This window comes from Acanthochromis polyacanthus, chromosome 3 (genome assembly GCF_021347895.1).
Source record: "Acanthochromis polyacanthus isolate Apoly-LR-REF ecotype Palm Island chromosome 3, KAUST_Apoly_ChrSc, whole genome shotgun sequence".
Lineage (NCBI taxonomy): Eukaryota > Metazoa > Chordata > Actinopteri > Pomacentridae > Acanthochromis > Acanthochromis polyacanthus.
Window position 1 is genome coordinate 19,483,747 of NC_067115.1, and position 15,387 is coordinate 19,499,133.

At 43.1% G+C, this 15,387-nt stretch overlaps 2 protein-coding genes across 2 annotated transcripts in view; one reads left to right on the top strand and one right to left on the bottom strand.

Moving 5' to 3' along the window:
• Positions 1 to 621: 621 nt before the first annotated feature.
• c3h19orf67 (chromosome 3 C19orf67 homolog) lies at positions 622 to 5,188 on the top strand. The gene is made up of 5 exons (XM_051945260.1): positions 622 to 1,152; positions 2,100 to 2,200; positions 2,985 to 3,197; positions 4,367 to 4,519; positions 4,765 to 5,188. Exons 1-5 carry the CDS (start codon positions 775 to 777, stop codon positions 4,886 to 4,888), a joined length of 969 nt encoding a protein of 322 aa, XP_051801220.1. The 5' UTR covers positions 622 to 774; the 3' UTR covers positions 4,889 to 5,188.
• A 104-nt stretch (positions 5,189 to 5,292) lies between these two features.
• The window catches only part of prr36a (proline rich 36a), a 30,978-nt gene continuing 20,883 nt past the window's right edge, over positions 5,293 to 15,387 (bottom strand). Inside the window, exons 4-6 of the mRNA XM_022216847.2 lie at positions 14,916 to 15,097; positions 11,867 to 14,509; positions 5,293 to 9,814 (exon numbers count right to left, since the gene is read on the bottom strand). Of these exons, the coding sequence (XP_022072539.2) occupies positions 8,940 to 9,814; positions 11,867 to 14,509; positions 14,916 to 15,097 (3,700 nt within the window). The 3' untranslated portion in view covers positions 5,293 to 8,939. The remainder of the gene's footprint in view (positions 9,815 to 11,866; positions 14,510 to 14,915; positions 15,098 to 15,387) is intronic.

The following is a 15,387-nucleotide window of genomic DNA, read 5'->3' on the forward strand; positions in this document are numbered from 1 at the left end:
TAAAAAATATATTAAAATAAAATGCAGTGAAACAAATGGAAAGAATACAAGTATATGGTGGTTCTGGACCTGATCTAATGTGACTTAGATACAGATGTTTACATTTTTTCATTTTCACAAGTAACATGATGGTTTCATCTATCAGAAATTGTGTTTTAGATACTCGGTTGCCTCTCTACGAAAGCATAGTTCCAAATTGATTACTCTGTATGGAGTGGTTTTAGATCTGGATCTGGACAAATGTAGCTCACTGTGGAAAAATGCAAATAAAGTAAAGATTACACCAATCAGAAATTGTGTTCCAGATTCTCTGTAGCTTCTTATGGACAATCCAGTTCACATTTATCCAGTCTAAATACACTGGTTTTAAATATGTACCTGGTCTAATGCAGTCTAAAAGCAGAAACGCACACACACACAGGTTTCACAGATTTGAATGTGGTCTTCAGACCGTGTTAAATGTTAACCTAAAACGCCAAATATGATTTTAGTAAAATGAAGAAAAAACTAAGTCATAAGTTAAGTTTCCCTTACTCTTGTGTGGTGAATCCAAAGCCCGCTTCGAAATTCATAATTTCTGTCTTGTATTGAAATTCATATATGATACTACAGTTTTGGTAAGCCAACTACATGATTGTGTTCCTCCAGATACACACATTGTTGTTATTACAGAGTATCGATTCTAGAGTAAAATGACTAATTTCCTCCATTTCTCTCAGTTTTTGATGTTCATTTGTGTTTCAGGGATGGATAACTCCCTGTTGCCGTTGGCAGATGCTGCTCTGGCTCCACCTTCTGGTGCAAATGTGCCCTGCAGATGCCTGGAGGTCAGACGGAGGGAGGGGAGCCTCCAGTCCCTCCAGCTGCGGCTCCTGTTCCTTAAGAGCAAAGCAGATTGCTTACAGAACTGCCTCGTCAGTGGGTAGGGTCCTGGCTGGTCATGATTCACTATTTTTGTCTGGGTACTTCTACTATTTTGTGAAGTTTCCTGTTTGTTCTGGCAGGCAGGGCTATTTACAGGGAGATGCTCTTGCTGCTGCAGTGGTCAGCCTCCTGCACACCTGCCAGCCTTACTTTAACTACCTGGAATCCACAGCTAGGAGCACCATGTTCCAACACATCTATCTGCCTGCTGACATCTGCTTTCCAAGGGTGAATATTGTCTTTAAGGGTAGATTCACCAAAATTACCGCAATGTATTTTTCTACTGGTGGTTTGTAGCCACGATGATCGTTTCAGTTTTAGTCAGTCACGTTTTAAACCTAATATTCAAACCACTTTCTGTGTGTCTGGTATCTGCTTCTGTTTTAGAAGGGTTTCCTGGTTGGCAAAATATCTAGATTCATTCACTGTCAGTGCAAACAAATCTGTTGTCCAACATTTGCCAGAGACTCAACAAAAATATACATAGAGTGGCATCAGAACAAGAAAGAGGATAGAAGAAGCATTTCAAACGCTGAATGGGATCCTGGGAAGAGTGAAAATGAATTTGACAGATTAAAAATAGCACTGTTATTTGGAACCATTGTTAGGGCAAACTATTCCAAGTTGTGTTTTGTCTTTTTATTCTATTTTTTTATTCTTGTTATATTACTTGTTCTACAATTGTATATATAATTATCCCTATTTGTTTTGTTTGAGTTAGTTATATCTGATTTTTAGTTTTTTAAACTCAATTTCTTACATCATTGTTGCACTGTCTGCTCTACGGGCCTTTTTTTAATTTCCCCGTGGGGACAAATAAAGTAATCTGAATCGAAAGGTTAGCTGTTGGTGAATGAGAAGCCATTTGTGTATCTATGTAGCCACAATGGTTTAACGTGTGTGTGTGTGTGTGTGTGTGTGTGTGTGTGTGTGTGTGTGTGTGTGTGTGTGTGTGTGTGTGTGTGTGTGTGTGTGTGTGTGTGTGTGTGTGTGTGTGTGTGTGTGTGTGTGTGTGTGTGTGTGTGTGTGTGTGTGTGTGTGTGTGTGTGTGTGTGTGTGTGTGTGTGTGTACGTACGTGTGTGTACGTACGTGTGTGTACGTACGTGTGTGTACGTACGTGTGTGTACGTACGTGTGTGTACGTACGTGTGTGTGTGTGTACGCAGTGTGCCCAGCTGTTGGACTTCTCTCAGCAGCTGTGTGACAGGTTGGAGCAGCTGGTGTTGACCTTCGCCAGCTATAATCTTCTCTGTTTGGATGACACTGATCCTATCGGGTACACAACACACAAACTACTACATGCTTATGTTGACTGTCTATACCCTTCCAGTACATCAGACATCTGTTGTAAGTTTTCTGTCTTCCTCTGATCCTTTTTCAATGCATTTCTTCTATATTTCCACCATTTTAAAGTTATATTCTGTAATCATTTTGTAAATCAGATGTATGATATTGGGCTGTGTAAATACAACTGACCTGACAACTAATTTCTTTTTATTTCTTTGCTGGGTTTTCAAGTCCTAGAAAAGCCTATCCTGCATGTTACAGTAGAACCAACTGGATTGCTCTTAACAGTTTCACATATATTTGCTGTTAGTCTAACCTTTTATTTTGAAGTATGTGTCCTTGGATTTCCTTGGTTTGTCACATTACAGTAATTTAACAGTGAAGCCTTTAATTTATCAGATATGATTAGTTGTAGTATTCTACAGTAGATGATCCTGGCAGGATGACGGGTTACACCCCTGTATAGCAACTTCACGATCCTCTGGATGTTTTAATCCAATGTTTAAAGGTGTATTTGCACAACCCTGTAATCATTTTGAGGCTTTTCAGTGCAAACATGATCAACTGTGACACTGTACCCGCTGTCCTCATGTACTGAAAATGAGGACATTACAGATATGTTTGGCATCATTCATGCATTTCCCTTCAAATGTAGTCATTGTTGTTCAAAGGTGCAAATCATTTTCTGTTTTCTTCTGTGTACAAGCTCAGTGCTGTGTGACCATTGCTGCTAACATATCATCTGATTCTTCCCACTCTGTTTGCTTCCCCAGTGTGTCTTACTTCTGCATTGGTCAGTTTCAGCTCAACCAACTGAGGCTGACCATTTTCCGTTACTGTAAGCCGACACCGTACCTGGCCCGGATCAACACTGGACTGTACAAATGCATGCGCTGGAACGTGGAGCGACTCCAAGACAAACAGCAGAAAGACAAAGAGCATGCAGGAGAGAGCGACGAGGAAGAAAGAGGCGTTGCAACTGACTAGTAAGTCGAGACGTTTCAGGACTTCCACCCTGTATTCTTTGTGTTTCCTGCTCAGCCTGACGTTGGACTCACAGTGCAGGATTTTCAAAATCAGTTTTACAACAGATTTCGAAATTGGGTTGCATCACACATATAAGGATAAACTTGATAGATATATTTCTCAGGCACGTATGCTAGGGTTCTAACTTTTTGAACTTTTTTTTCCAAAATCAAAGTCCTGCATCGTGATTGGATGAACTTTTTGGTATAATTGAAGAAACCAAATTCCATTTTCAACACTCTTTTAAACAAACAAAAAAAAGTATTAAATACATATTACAGCCAATGATATGAAATGCGAAACCGTGCTAAGTTATCACAAGGGCCATTACAAGTCAATGTGACTGATAATGGATCAATGATAAGTTGTACTGCCATCATAATATACTGGAGTATCAGTTTCTATTCTTGTTTTCACTTTATAAGCCATGTCATTGGCTGTAATGTGTATTTAATACTTTTTTGTTTCGGGATGACTTTTTTAAAAGAGTGTTGAAAATGGAGTTTGGTTTCTTCAATTATACCAAAAAGTTCATCCAATCATGATGCAGGACTTTGATTTTGGGGGAAAAAAAGTTCAAAAAGTTAGAACCCTAATGTATACGCTTCAAGAGTGGATTATAATGGAACATCACTCACTGCAGGATATGAGGCAGATGTGGATGAAATAAAGATTATGCTGCAACAACTTCCTGTAACACTAATAAGAAGCAGTGTGAAAAAATAAAAGCAAAACAAGCTGCATGAGAAAATGACAGGGAAGATGGAGTCAACACAGTTTGTTGATTCTTCTCAAGAACTTGAGGTAAGAATTTATCATCACTTTAGTATCGGTAGCTAACGTTAACCTCAGGGCCTTATCTTAACTCAAAAACATCAAATGTGTTTGCCATTAATCAGCTCCAAAGAATCCGAGCAGTTTGAGAAATAAGACACTAGATCATTAAACCTTTTAATGTGAGCTGAACACTGTGTCAAACCAAGATCCCAGACCAGTTATCAGGAGGGGTGGAGCGGGTAAATTGGCCCAAAGCTCCTGCAGTGTGAGCCCAGTCTTACAGCTGTTAGTATTGATCACATTCACTGATCTGTAATCTTAAAACTATTTTCTCACTTTTCAATCTTTCCAGCTACTTCCTGTGCTACGAGGACATTCCAAATGGCCACGCCTACACTGACGAGGACAACCAAAGCGTCTCTAATTACAACATGGTGAGGATGTGGTCCATCGGTCAGTGGGTGCAGCTGTACCCTGATCCTGACACAGAGGATATCTTTGACTGGTACGCTCTTCTCTGAATTTTTCTGTGGATGCTTTATATCAGCGTCAAATATAAACCCCACATTCATGCTGAAGTGTTCCTGTGTGAGACGCTGGTGCTTCATATGATAGCAGGGCCACCATTGGTGTGTTGATGTGCATGTGAATGAGAACCATTCACCGTCCCTCACCGTCATTATTGTGTCAGATAGCTCCACACCATTTTCTAGCTCGTCTGACTCATCTGAATTTGTGTTCTTGTTTCAGGATCTTGTGCGACGTCCCACAGGCCGACTATCGCAGGCTGCTGTTTCTGGGCAGTGATGAGCCGTCGTGCTGCAGCGCTACAGACTACCTGCAGCAGCTGCTGTCCTCACACCTGACAGGCTGACATGAGGCGCTACAGGGTGAATCGTGTCTGTTAATGGAGAAGTCATACCGCATGTAGAGACTAGAGCAGTTCGACTCTCACAGGACGTTAAAGGAAAATTGTTAAGCTAGTGTTCAGCTGATGAGAGATTCTCAGGTTAAACATCTAGTTTCAAATTCAGGACCGGTTGATTCACACAGCGTCAAGTTTGTGTGACCACCTTCAAAGAGGAGAAGGTGTGTTTTCATAATAAGCTGTGTTAAAAGCAACGTTTTATAGTCTAAGATAGTTGTATGAAGGATACTGTGATGTTTGCTGTTCATCGTTGATTTTTTGACATTTTAAAAGATTTGATAAGACTAAATATTTTAGATATTACTTTTTTTAAATGAGTAAGAGCTGTGTTGTAAATAAGTACAGCTGTGTTCTTAAAAAACCTTTTATTTACATGAAACATTGCATTAAAAATAATTACATACAATCACAGATGTGTCTATCGGAAAATAAACAAGGACAACATTTTAGAACAAGCTGCCATGATTAGGGCCTTGAGTAAGTCTGCCCCGTTTACTTCAACAGGTTCCTCAAGATGTTTAAATGAGTGCACACAGGCCTCACATCACTTTCAATAAATATTCCAGTGAGAGGTTTAATGACTCAGAGCCCAAGTAACAAATGACATTTGTTCACTCCCAGTTCAGTGTGCTGTGTTCACTGTGACCTTAAAACCATTCCGCTCATCAGTTGTGTTGACTGGACATGAAAAAAAGGCAATTTACTTACAGAGAATAAAATCTACCATTTACACCCAATGTCCTTCAATCTCTTAATAAAAAAATCTATATATACACCTCTGAAATGGCTACGATACTTCTAAAACTCTGAAGTATAAAAGTAAAGTGAAGCTTCCCTTCATTACAGTGATCAGTCTTTAGACAATATACCCACAAAAACTTACAAAACACTACACAAGCATGTTTAAGAAAGGACATTTTAAAATGCTGCGAGCATTAAGTGTCCCATCTGGACGAACAGGAATGCAAACGTACATTAACACCTGGTTACTTCTTAGCTGCTCCACATAAGCTTCAACAAAGGACAAGCTCACAAAGAAGATTTTTTTTTTCCTTTTTTGCCGGATCGGATCATGGAAAAGGGCAAAAATTTGTCATATGAGTCAAATGATACAAATACTGGATGCCAGATGTCTCCAGTTTAATACTCGTATCACTGCTTTCAATTCTCTTATCAAACACAATTCAGTCTTTATGCTGTTAAACCCTAGAGGGCGAAGCAGCAGGCCAACAACACAGAAAAAAAATGATTCAAGCAGACATGAGGGCAAACAAGTGTCAGTGATCTCATGAGAAAAATCTGCCTTAAACAGCACTGAGACAAACATCCACACCGCAGACGGACATCGACGTACAGCACAGATATGAAGGCTTACAACCAGCAGGACACGCATTCCTCCTACTGTAGCTCATCACAGTTTCAAAAATACAGAATCAATATCCAGAATAACCTGATATCAAGCCCCCTCCCAGCATTCCCACCCTTTTAAACTTCTTCCTCCACAATAAAGTGATCCCTAACTTTCACAGCAGTGTCGGTTAAAACCCAGAGACAAATGTAAAATCACAGTGCGTGTCCAGAACATGACCAGTGTCATAAGATCAGTGATGTTGACTGTAAAACCCTATTTCTGCATAAAGTAACCTTTAGCGGTATTTATTTAAATAACCAGTTTCATCTACTATAAACATAATTATATTCAATAACTACAACCTCATTAATACCTGACTCCAGTGTTTCAAAGGGAAATGCAAATTACACACGTTCCAGCCTTTGACCTTTGGTAAAGAGCTGTGAGATCCAAACAGCTCAAACTGAGATCATATCCTTCATTTGTAATCTTTTAATTTCTTTGACATCAGTTTGCAAATAAAGTACATCGGGGCACGAGGACGACAGCAGGGACTGCCAAGGCCTCTATGATCAGCTAATTTGAAGCGATACAAATTACGACACTGCAGTATTTGATTAAGTGCAATCTCCTCGGCAGCTAGGAACCGGTGACCTTTTATCACCATTCAATAGCAAGACACCTCCAGTGTATTCTCACTTGTAAATAGGGTGATGAGGAGGCATGTAAACATGTATAAACAAACATGTATGGCTTCAATTAAAAAGGGGTGCAGGTGAGGAACGCGGTCGGTTTACCTGACTCGGATTGCTAGTGACCATTTGGCACTGTGGGTTTGTGTGAGCACACATGGCACAGAGACGCAGCAAACGTGTCCAGTTCCACCCTGTCTGTCAGTAGCAGGGGTGCATCATGGGATCCTGTCAGTGATAGCGTGGGTTCAGGTGTGTGGGATTATTGTAGTCTGTAAGGTTTGTGCTTGCACGGGTGTGTGTGTCGGGTATTAAGTGTGAGGTGCTGAGTTTCAGAGTGTGGCATCATGTTGTTTGTGTTCTCCATCCAGGTTCTTCGCTGGCAGCATCACAGACCTTCTGTTGCTGAATAGACTCCCAGGCAGCGTTACAGCGAGGACACTGAGCTCCTGCTCTTGGGTGTTGGGTGGTTTTTAGTTGACATTAATTAAACATATTGATTTAGCAGGCAGATTTCTGTATGCTGGCAAAATCAATTCATACAAAACTAGGGCGGGGTACAACTAATATCACCTCCACCTTAATTCTGGGAGTATTGACACTTTTTTTTAACCTGTATCAATCTTTAAGTTAACATTCAGCACTAGACACTTCGGTGCCAAACAATAAACTTACTATATAAGGATTTAAAGCAACATTTAACATATTAGCCAATCACTGGGGGGTAATCACTGCCTGAGAGTCTAAATTCAGGGCAACAAAGTCTATTACTTCTTTATTTGCATCAAACACCATACATGCTTGCAGAATCAGCACAATTCAAATGTAGCACCATCAAGCATTAGTATCTGTGTTGTATGTGCTTGTTTTCACAGTACAATTAGAAACCTCTGCATCTCTCACATATATCTACAGCAGTGATTCCCAACATTTTGAACTCCTAAAAACAAAGCTTGGTCTCCTTTTGTGACTGTCACAGGTTGCATTCATGTATGGGATGTAAATGTTTCAACCATTTAGACACTGTTTAAAAGCCCTTATAGGTAGATTTTACTCAGCAGCCCAAAGGGAAAACCCACCGGAGGGAAGAAGTCAGAAAAGATTTAATAGTATACCGGAGAAAAAAAACCAAACATCTTTCATATTGCAACCCCTCAGATTTATCTTGTGAACTCCTCTCTTGTTGGTTGGGAACCACTGATCTACAGCACCAAGTTTATGGGTTTACCTACAGGGCTGAGCAGCAGCAGAGCAGTAGAATTTATGGTTTATCTTTCTGACTCTACTGTGTACACAGATACTGAACTATAGTACAGTTTAAAGCAAATGCTCACTGTTTGGTACAATGTCATGAACGTCAAATAAATTATCTAGTTATAGTTCTTTAACAGATGGTGATATTGTCAAAGGTTTGTTTCTTGTTATTGCATTTTTTTAACACATTATCCAGCCAAAATGTTGGCCTAAGTCGATGCAGCTCTAAGTAAGAAGAACATACTATTTGTTTTAAGTGTGTATAGTAGAGTACAGAAAAGTGTTCTACTCTGCATGTTTTATATCACCCTGTTTGTGTGTGTCGGTCCCCGTCTTAAACTCCCATAAGTCTGTGTGAATAACAAGACCGCACTTGTGCCATTTTCCCCCCAATGAGTGTTGTCAAAGTTTAAACATATCTGCCAAAGTGTGTGAGTGAAATCACACACCATCATCCCTTAGTGATGCGTCTCCAGCTCCACCACTGTCCACTCTCCCTGTGGGGAGCTGCCAGTGGCCTCTGGGGAAAAACTACTGACAGATGTGACAGTGGCAGAGGGAGGAGTGAGTGGAGGAAGCAAGCTGGGCCACAGGCTGCTCTCCAGGGGGCTCAGCGTCCCTCCTGCACCTCCTGGCAGCAGCAGCAGGGAGGAGCAACCATCGCCGTTCAGCAACAAGGTCTGATTGATCAGCTGCTGCACTATGTCCACTTTCTTGCCCCAGTCCAGGTCCAGGGGTGGAGGTCGTTCTGGAGACTCAAGAGGACCGGAGGAGGAGCTGTCACCGTCCTGAGAGGGGTTGCTGGATGACTGAGGGGAGTCTGGAAGAAGTGGGGGCTGTCAGACAATGAAGAGTCTTGATGCGTGTCGTCATTTGACGTCACCCTGTCACAGCTTTCACTTATGTTCTCATATAGTGCATCTGGCTTAGGCGCTTTCTTCTCTTTAATGGGGTTCAGCTCATTTATTTCTTCTTCCTCACCTTCAGGATCCTCTTCATCACTGTTCTCCAGGGCTTCATAGATGGTGCAGAGGCCAGAAGAAGGAGACAGCAGCACTGTCTGGCCTTTATTAGACTGTTGCAACTCTTGCTGCCACTGCATGATTTGCTGTCTTTGCTTCAGCTCCTGTTGTTGTTGCTGCAGTTGCAGTTCAAGATCTCTCCTTTGCTTAAGCTCCTCCTCTTTCCTCAATTTTTCCTCCTCTTTCTTCTTTGTTGCCTCAGCCTGCTCCTTCATCTTCCTCTCTTCCTCATTTCTCTTTATTTCTTCTTCAGCTTCCTCTTTCTTCTTCCTCTGCTCCTCTTCCTCCCTCCTCTTCCTCTCTTGCTCTGCCTCCTCCAGTGGTCTGCTCTGTTGCTCCCTACGTTGCTGCATCTCCAGCAGTTGTCTCTGATGCTGCTCAAGCCTGCGGAGTTGAGGGCTCAGCGCCTGCTGGCCGGGGCTTCTGGGTGGAAGGTCGGCACAGGTCAGCTTGGGCGGAGTGGTGGCAGTGCTGGGAGGTTTGACGAGGTCGTAGTAGGTTCTGGGGTATGTTGCGTGATCACGGCGGTGAGGGTGCAGTAGTGCAGTAAAGCCTGTGTGTGAGAGGAAGCGGGAAGGAAGATTACAGTAGCGTGATGTTATATAACAGAGGTCACAGGCAGCAGGACAGTGAGAGCAGTGCAGTGAGTATAAGCAGAAGGGTGTAGAGAGAAGAGGGTGGCCTTCAATGGCTCCTACTTGCTAAAGGAAGAGTGGAAGCATTGTGAAGCCAAGCCCAAAGGTCTGCCAGTAGCCTACAGCATCAAAGTGACCAGCCAATATTTGTAGCTTTGTACTCTGAACAAGTGACAGTGGGACATTGTTTGCGAGTTGTGCAGCAGTGACAGAACCAGCCTGGTAAATATTCAGAGGGGTGGAGTCACAGTATTTGCATAAAAACAGTAAACACACTAGAAAATCGTGACCCAAGGTGAGGGGACTGGGGGTGGTTGGGTCAAAGGTTGCAAAATTTGTGCAGAGAGCAAAAGTGCATACTTAAAGTGGTTTCTCTTTAATAGTTTTACATCACACCCAGAAAAGAAAGATTTGTATGTGCAAAAAGCAGCCAAACTTCCTGTATATGCAATCACTATCAACTATGGTGAGACAAAAACCACAGAAAAGCTTTTTGCAAGCAGTCACTCATAAATGAAGTTTATAGTTAGTCAACCAGTGATACATGCAAAAGCTTCTCATGCATTTACACACATCCAGCATCACAGGAAAACTAAAATAGCTTGGCTTTAGAAGGGACAGCTAGACATTATTCTAATCTGAACATCTAGAGCCAAGCCATTTGACTGACCCTGAACACACCAAGCCAAAGTAATGAAATGAAACCAACTCTTTGTGCAACAGTGACATGCATAAGCTCTGTTAACGTTAATACAGTGCTATAGACCAGTGCAGCAAGAATGCTAAAAATAAGGTAGTAGAAAAGATCTAAATCAGCAACACACCCATAGTGAAATGGAGGTAAATTACAGTCGCAGAAGAATGAGCGAAGTTGGTTCCATCTTGAAGTCCGGATGATAAGAGCTCAAACTTCTTTGCAGCTTGAGATGAGGACTGGCAGAGAAGATCATCAGCTTGTGGCAAATTCATTTTGGTTTTGTCATTTTCCAGACCAGTGAAGTCTTTGAGGTTGCGTTTCAGCACTGTGTGTGTCCAGGTTCAGAATGAAAAGGCCATAACTTGACTTGTATGAACTTGGTGTAACTAAAGTATGAGTTGCAGTGTGCATGTATGGCAAGAGGAAAGAAATGACAGGTTGCAGGCTACAAGGCTGAGTATTTTCATTATGAGATGCATAGAGCTGCAGATGAAAGTTTGTCAAAGACCCTAAAATACATAAATGATGTGGATTTGTGTGCAAATCATCATAAATATGCCTTACACTCCACGCCCAAGTGACCATTTCAATAAAACTATACGGTCAGAGACTACATCATGGTAAAAATCTAATCTTTATTTAAAGTTTTAAGGTTCATTACTCCAAAAGATGGATAAACAAAAGAAAAGGCGGGTTACAATTTAAAGTGCAAGAAGACTGGGGATAAGGAAAGTGATTTGTGTAGGATAGGAGAGTGAAATCAAACATGAATATACAATCAAAACTCTTTGTTTTTAGTTTAGTTCAGTAACAAGTACTAGAATGAATACACATGGAAACATTAAACAATTCATTCCACATTTCTTTTGTTAAGTTTTCCCTCTTTAAGAGCTGTAAACAGACAAGCCACATCCATGCCACATCAGGATAACCACGTAATTCTGTGTTAAATAAAACAGAAACCAAAACCCAGGCACACTCACAAATTAGAAGTAAATAGACACAGCTATTGCACATACAGGAACTGAAGCCATATGCTCATAATGGAAATGTTATATCAGAGGGAAGTGCCACTGCTATCCTTTTTATTTCTTCCCTTTTTTTGCTCTCTGTTTTTTTTTTTTTTTTTTTTTTAATCTTTGATTTTGTCCACCCCCAGAGATTTCAGGACACTGACAAGAGCTACACTTCTGACGTTTGGAAGCTGGAACACGGCCAGAGGGAGTTTTGGGACATTACTTGGACTGTAAGGAGATGATGAACTATACGTTACCTGCACAAGAGTCCTCAGTATTTTCACAAGTAGTGGAATAGTAGGGAGGCTGGGTGTCGTCTGGGTTCTCCTCTGGTTGCTGCAAATTGCTCGAAGTTGATGAAGGATCCGGAGCTCCCTCTGACCCCGGCACTTCCTCCCTAACATGCTCAGCTGACTCTACTTCCTGCTTCCCAGACTCGATGTACTTCTGCTCTGAGAGACACAACTGGGTGTGAGGTTGTGGGCTTAAACAGGGTAGCTTGGCTTCGTCAGGTAGCTCCTCCAAGGAGAAGATGCCAGGGCTTTTGATGCAGCTCTCCCCCGTGGACTGGGCATTGGAGCTTGAAGCTGTGGTTACGGTGTCAAAGCCATAAGATGCCAACGAGGTAGCTGAAGGTGGAGTTGTGTCTTCACCTATGCCACCCTCCATCTCAGCCTCTTCTCCTTCTTCCACAGTGGACAGGCAGCGCTGGGCTGGAGGTTGGTTGTTGAAGGTTGTGTTCTTGACATCGGGAATCTCCAAGGAATCCTCCAGTTGAGCTTCTCCTTCTGTGTCACTGGCCTCGTCTTCCGTTACCGAGGATGAGGAAGGGTTTGATGTGGGGGCAGTTGCAGGGCCTCCTAGGACTTCATCAGCCGGCAGGGTGTCTGGCTCAGGCTCCTCTTCTCCTCCCTCGTCTCCTCTCTCTAAATGAATACCCAGGTCTTGGTAGTCTAGGTCAGGCTGAGGGGAAAGCAGTGGAGCTTGCATAGCTTGAGGATGAAGCTTTCCGTCTCGATTGCAGTCGCCCAGTTCCTCAGGTGTGCTGGTCTCACTGCTCAGTGTACTTGACAGAGACATTCCTGGTGCAGAGAGGGGAGCTGGAGCCTGGGCCTTCCCTGGAGCTGGGCTTGACGGACTGTTGAAAATATGGGCCTCTGAATTTTGTGGCTCACCTTTAACAGAGGAATGAGGGAGTGCTTCTTCGCTTTCAGGAACACAAGGATCTGATCCTAGTTCTAACCAGGCTTGGGCTGGCGTCTGAGTTGGGGTCTCAGAGTCTGCTTGCCAGGGGTCTGCCAAAGGGCTTGCTGCAGCTGCTCCTGCCACCTGGACAGGCTCCAGAGGTTCTGCCCATGGATCAGCAAATGGGTTTGGTTGGTCCCACTGAGCAGCTGGAGCAGAGGGCAGCAGAGGTGGTGGAGGGGGTGGCTGGGCCATCCTGTTCAAGTTGTCCAGCCTTTCATCCTCAGCAAAGTCATCCTCATCTGCATTCCCATAGCTTTCTAACCCACTCTCTGTCACCCCCTCACTTGCCATTTCCACATCATCGTCCTCCTCATCATCATCCACATCGTTGTCATGCCTCGGTCTCTGCGGTTCATCTGTCCGCTCTGAGCCCACATCCATGTCACAGACCCGATCGTTGTCATCCTCATCCTCGTCGTCCTCATCAAAGTCATTAACTGGTATGTCAGGAACCTTCTCAAAGTCAGGTGAACCTGCTGAGGCTCCTTCCATGTCAATTCCTCCTTTAAGACTGGCATCTCCCAGATCATCCATGCTCTCTGTGCCCTCCAGGACCCCTGGGGCACTCAGTTCAGATGCACCTTGCTGGCTGCCGCTTACCTCCTCAGAGTCCAGCTCAGAGAGCAAGGCACCACCAGCTCTCCAGGCAGATCCCCCTAATGGCCCTGCTGATCCAGGACGAGATTCCTCTGTGGGTTGTGTGGTTCCACTCATTTCAGACACAGAAACCAACTGACTTCCCTCACGCTCTTCTTCATCTTCCTCCTCATTTAGATTGGATGAAGGAACAATTTGAGGGACTGAATTTGCTGCTGCTGGGAGGGGTGCAGATGCTGAGGGGGTATGGTCAGTTACTAAGTAAACAGGTTCCTCTGACAGGTCTGGTGGGGAGGTCCCGTGTGCTAATGGTGACCTAGCTGGAGCTGGGCTCTGCTCCAATGTTGTTAATAAAGGAGCACTGCTTTCCAGCTGTTCCTTTGGTTGAGATGTTTGCGGCAAGGTTGTCCTAACAGGGCTTGGAAGAGGAGAGGGAGTCACTTCATGGCCCTGAGCAGGCTCTTGAGATGCCACCTCTGCTGTAGTAACCCGAGCCAAGACTGGGGTAGGGACCTCTTCTGGTACAGATGCAGTAAGGGATGATCCCTGTGGTAAGGCCACTGCAGCCTGTGTTTCAGCTAGCACAGCTGCTGTTGCAACAGCTGCTACAACAGCTCCCGCAGCTGCCACAACTCCAGCTGCACTTTGTGTTTCAACAATAGGTGATATAGCATTTGAAACTTCTGTCTTCTTGGCAGCACTGAAAGGTGGGACAGTCTGAGTGGGTTTGGTTCCACGTTTTGTCTGAGAGGTGCTACTGTTTGTAGGTCTGTTGGCTGGAGAGGCAGGTGGGGTTCGGCCAAGGGGCATTTTGGTACTTGCATTCAGTCGTACAGCAGCAACAGGCTTCTTTGTGGGAGTAGACTTTGCAGGCTGCTGAGGCTTGGGCTGTGACAATTTAGTATCAACTGGCTTCGTTGTTGTGGACCATTTGGATACAGAGTTGACTTTTCCACTGGCCATGGGTTTAGAGGTTTCAGGTTTTTTGGTAGCAGCTGATGCTGTAGCGGTAGGGGGTTTCTTGGCCTCTGCAGTAGACGGTGGTCGACTAACATCTGATGCAAAAAACAAAACAAACATTAATTCACACACTCATCTAATTGCCAGTAATAAAACTTTGGCAGTTATGATAGCAATAGCTCAAATATGATACATTTTTAACACTTTAATATTAGACTATGAAAATGACTTTAGAAACAAAGATGTGATATTTGACTGTTAAAAACAGAAAAGGTATTTTTGAAAAAAAACAACAAAACAAAACAATGTGTTTCCCACTGATTGACTAAGTAGGTAACATCAAAGCAAACAGGACAAACTTATTCTTTTACAGTTATATCACACTGCTGAGACTAAACAACTGCTTTATATCAGGAATTTTAGGCAAACAGTGAGTTTATTTAATCCAAACGGGACATGGCATTAAAAGTCAATCTCTGGGTCAGAACAAGTTCTTCTCACCTTTCTTAGCAGCAGCAGTAGTTTTTGGAGGCTGTGTTGCTGTGGCCCTGCCAGTAGATGGTGCTGTGGTAACTCTGGAAGCTGCGGTTTTGGCAGTTGCAGTAGTGGAGGGCTTGGCTACTCCCGTGGCGGGCCTGGATGTGGTGGATGCAGGTCGAAGTGTGGAGGGACCTGTAGCAGGCCTGGACACAGACAAAGAATGATTTGTTCTGGTGCGACATAAAAAATAAAAGGAAAAAAAATAAATCACTATTTTGTGGTCCAGTCACTTGTTTTGCAAAGATCCAAACATGAATATATGAAATCTGATGCTCCACTCCACTCCCTGCATTTCCAAGCACAAGTAAATGATATGCTAATGTGAACCACAAAAATCTACTTCAAATTTAGGAACCCATTAACATAGACTGCTGTCTGTAAAGCTACATAATTATTCTATTAGGCTTTGCTTCTCAACAAACAGTGAGAGTCA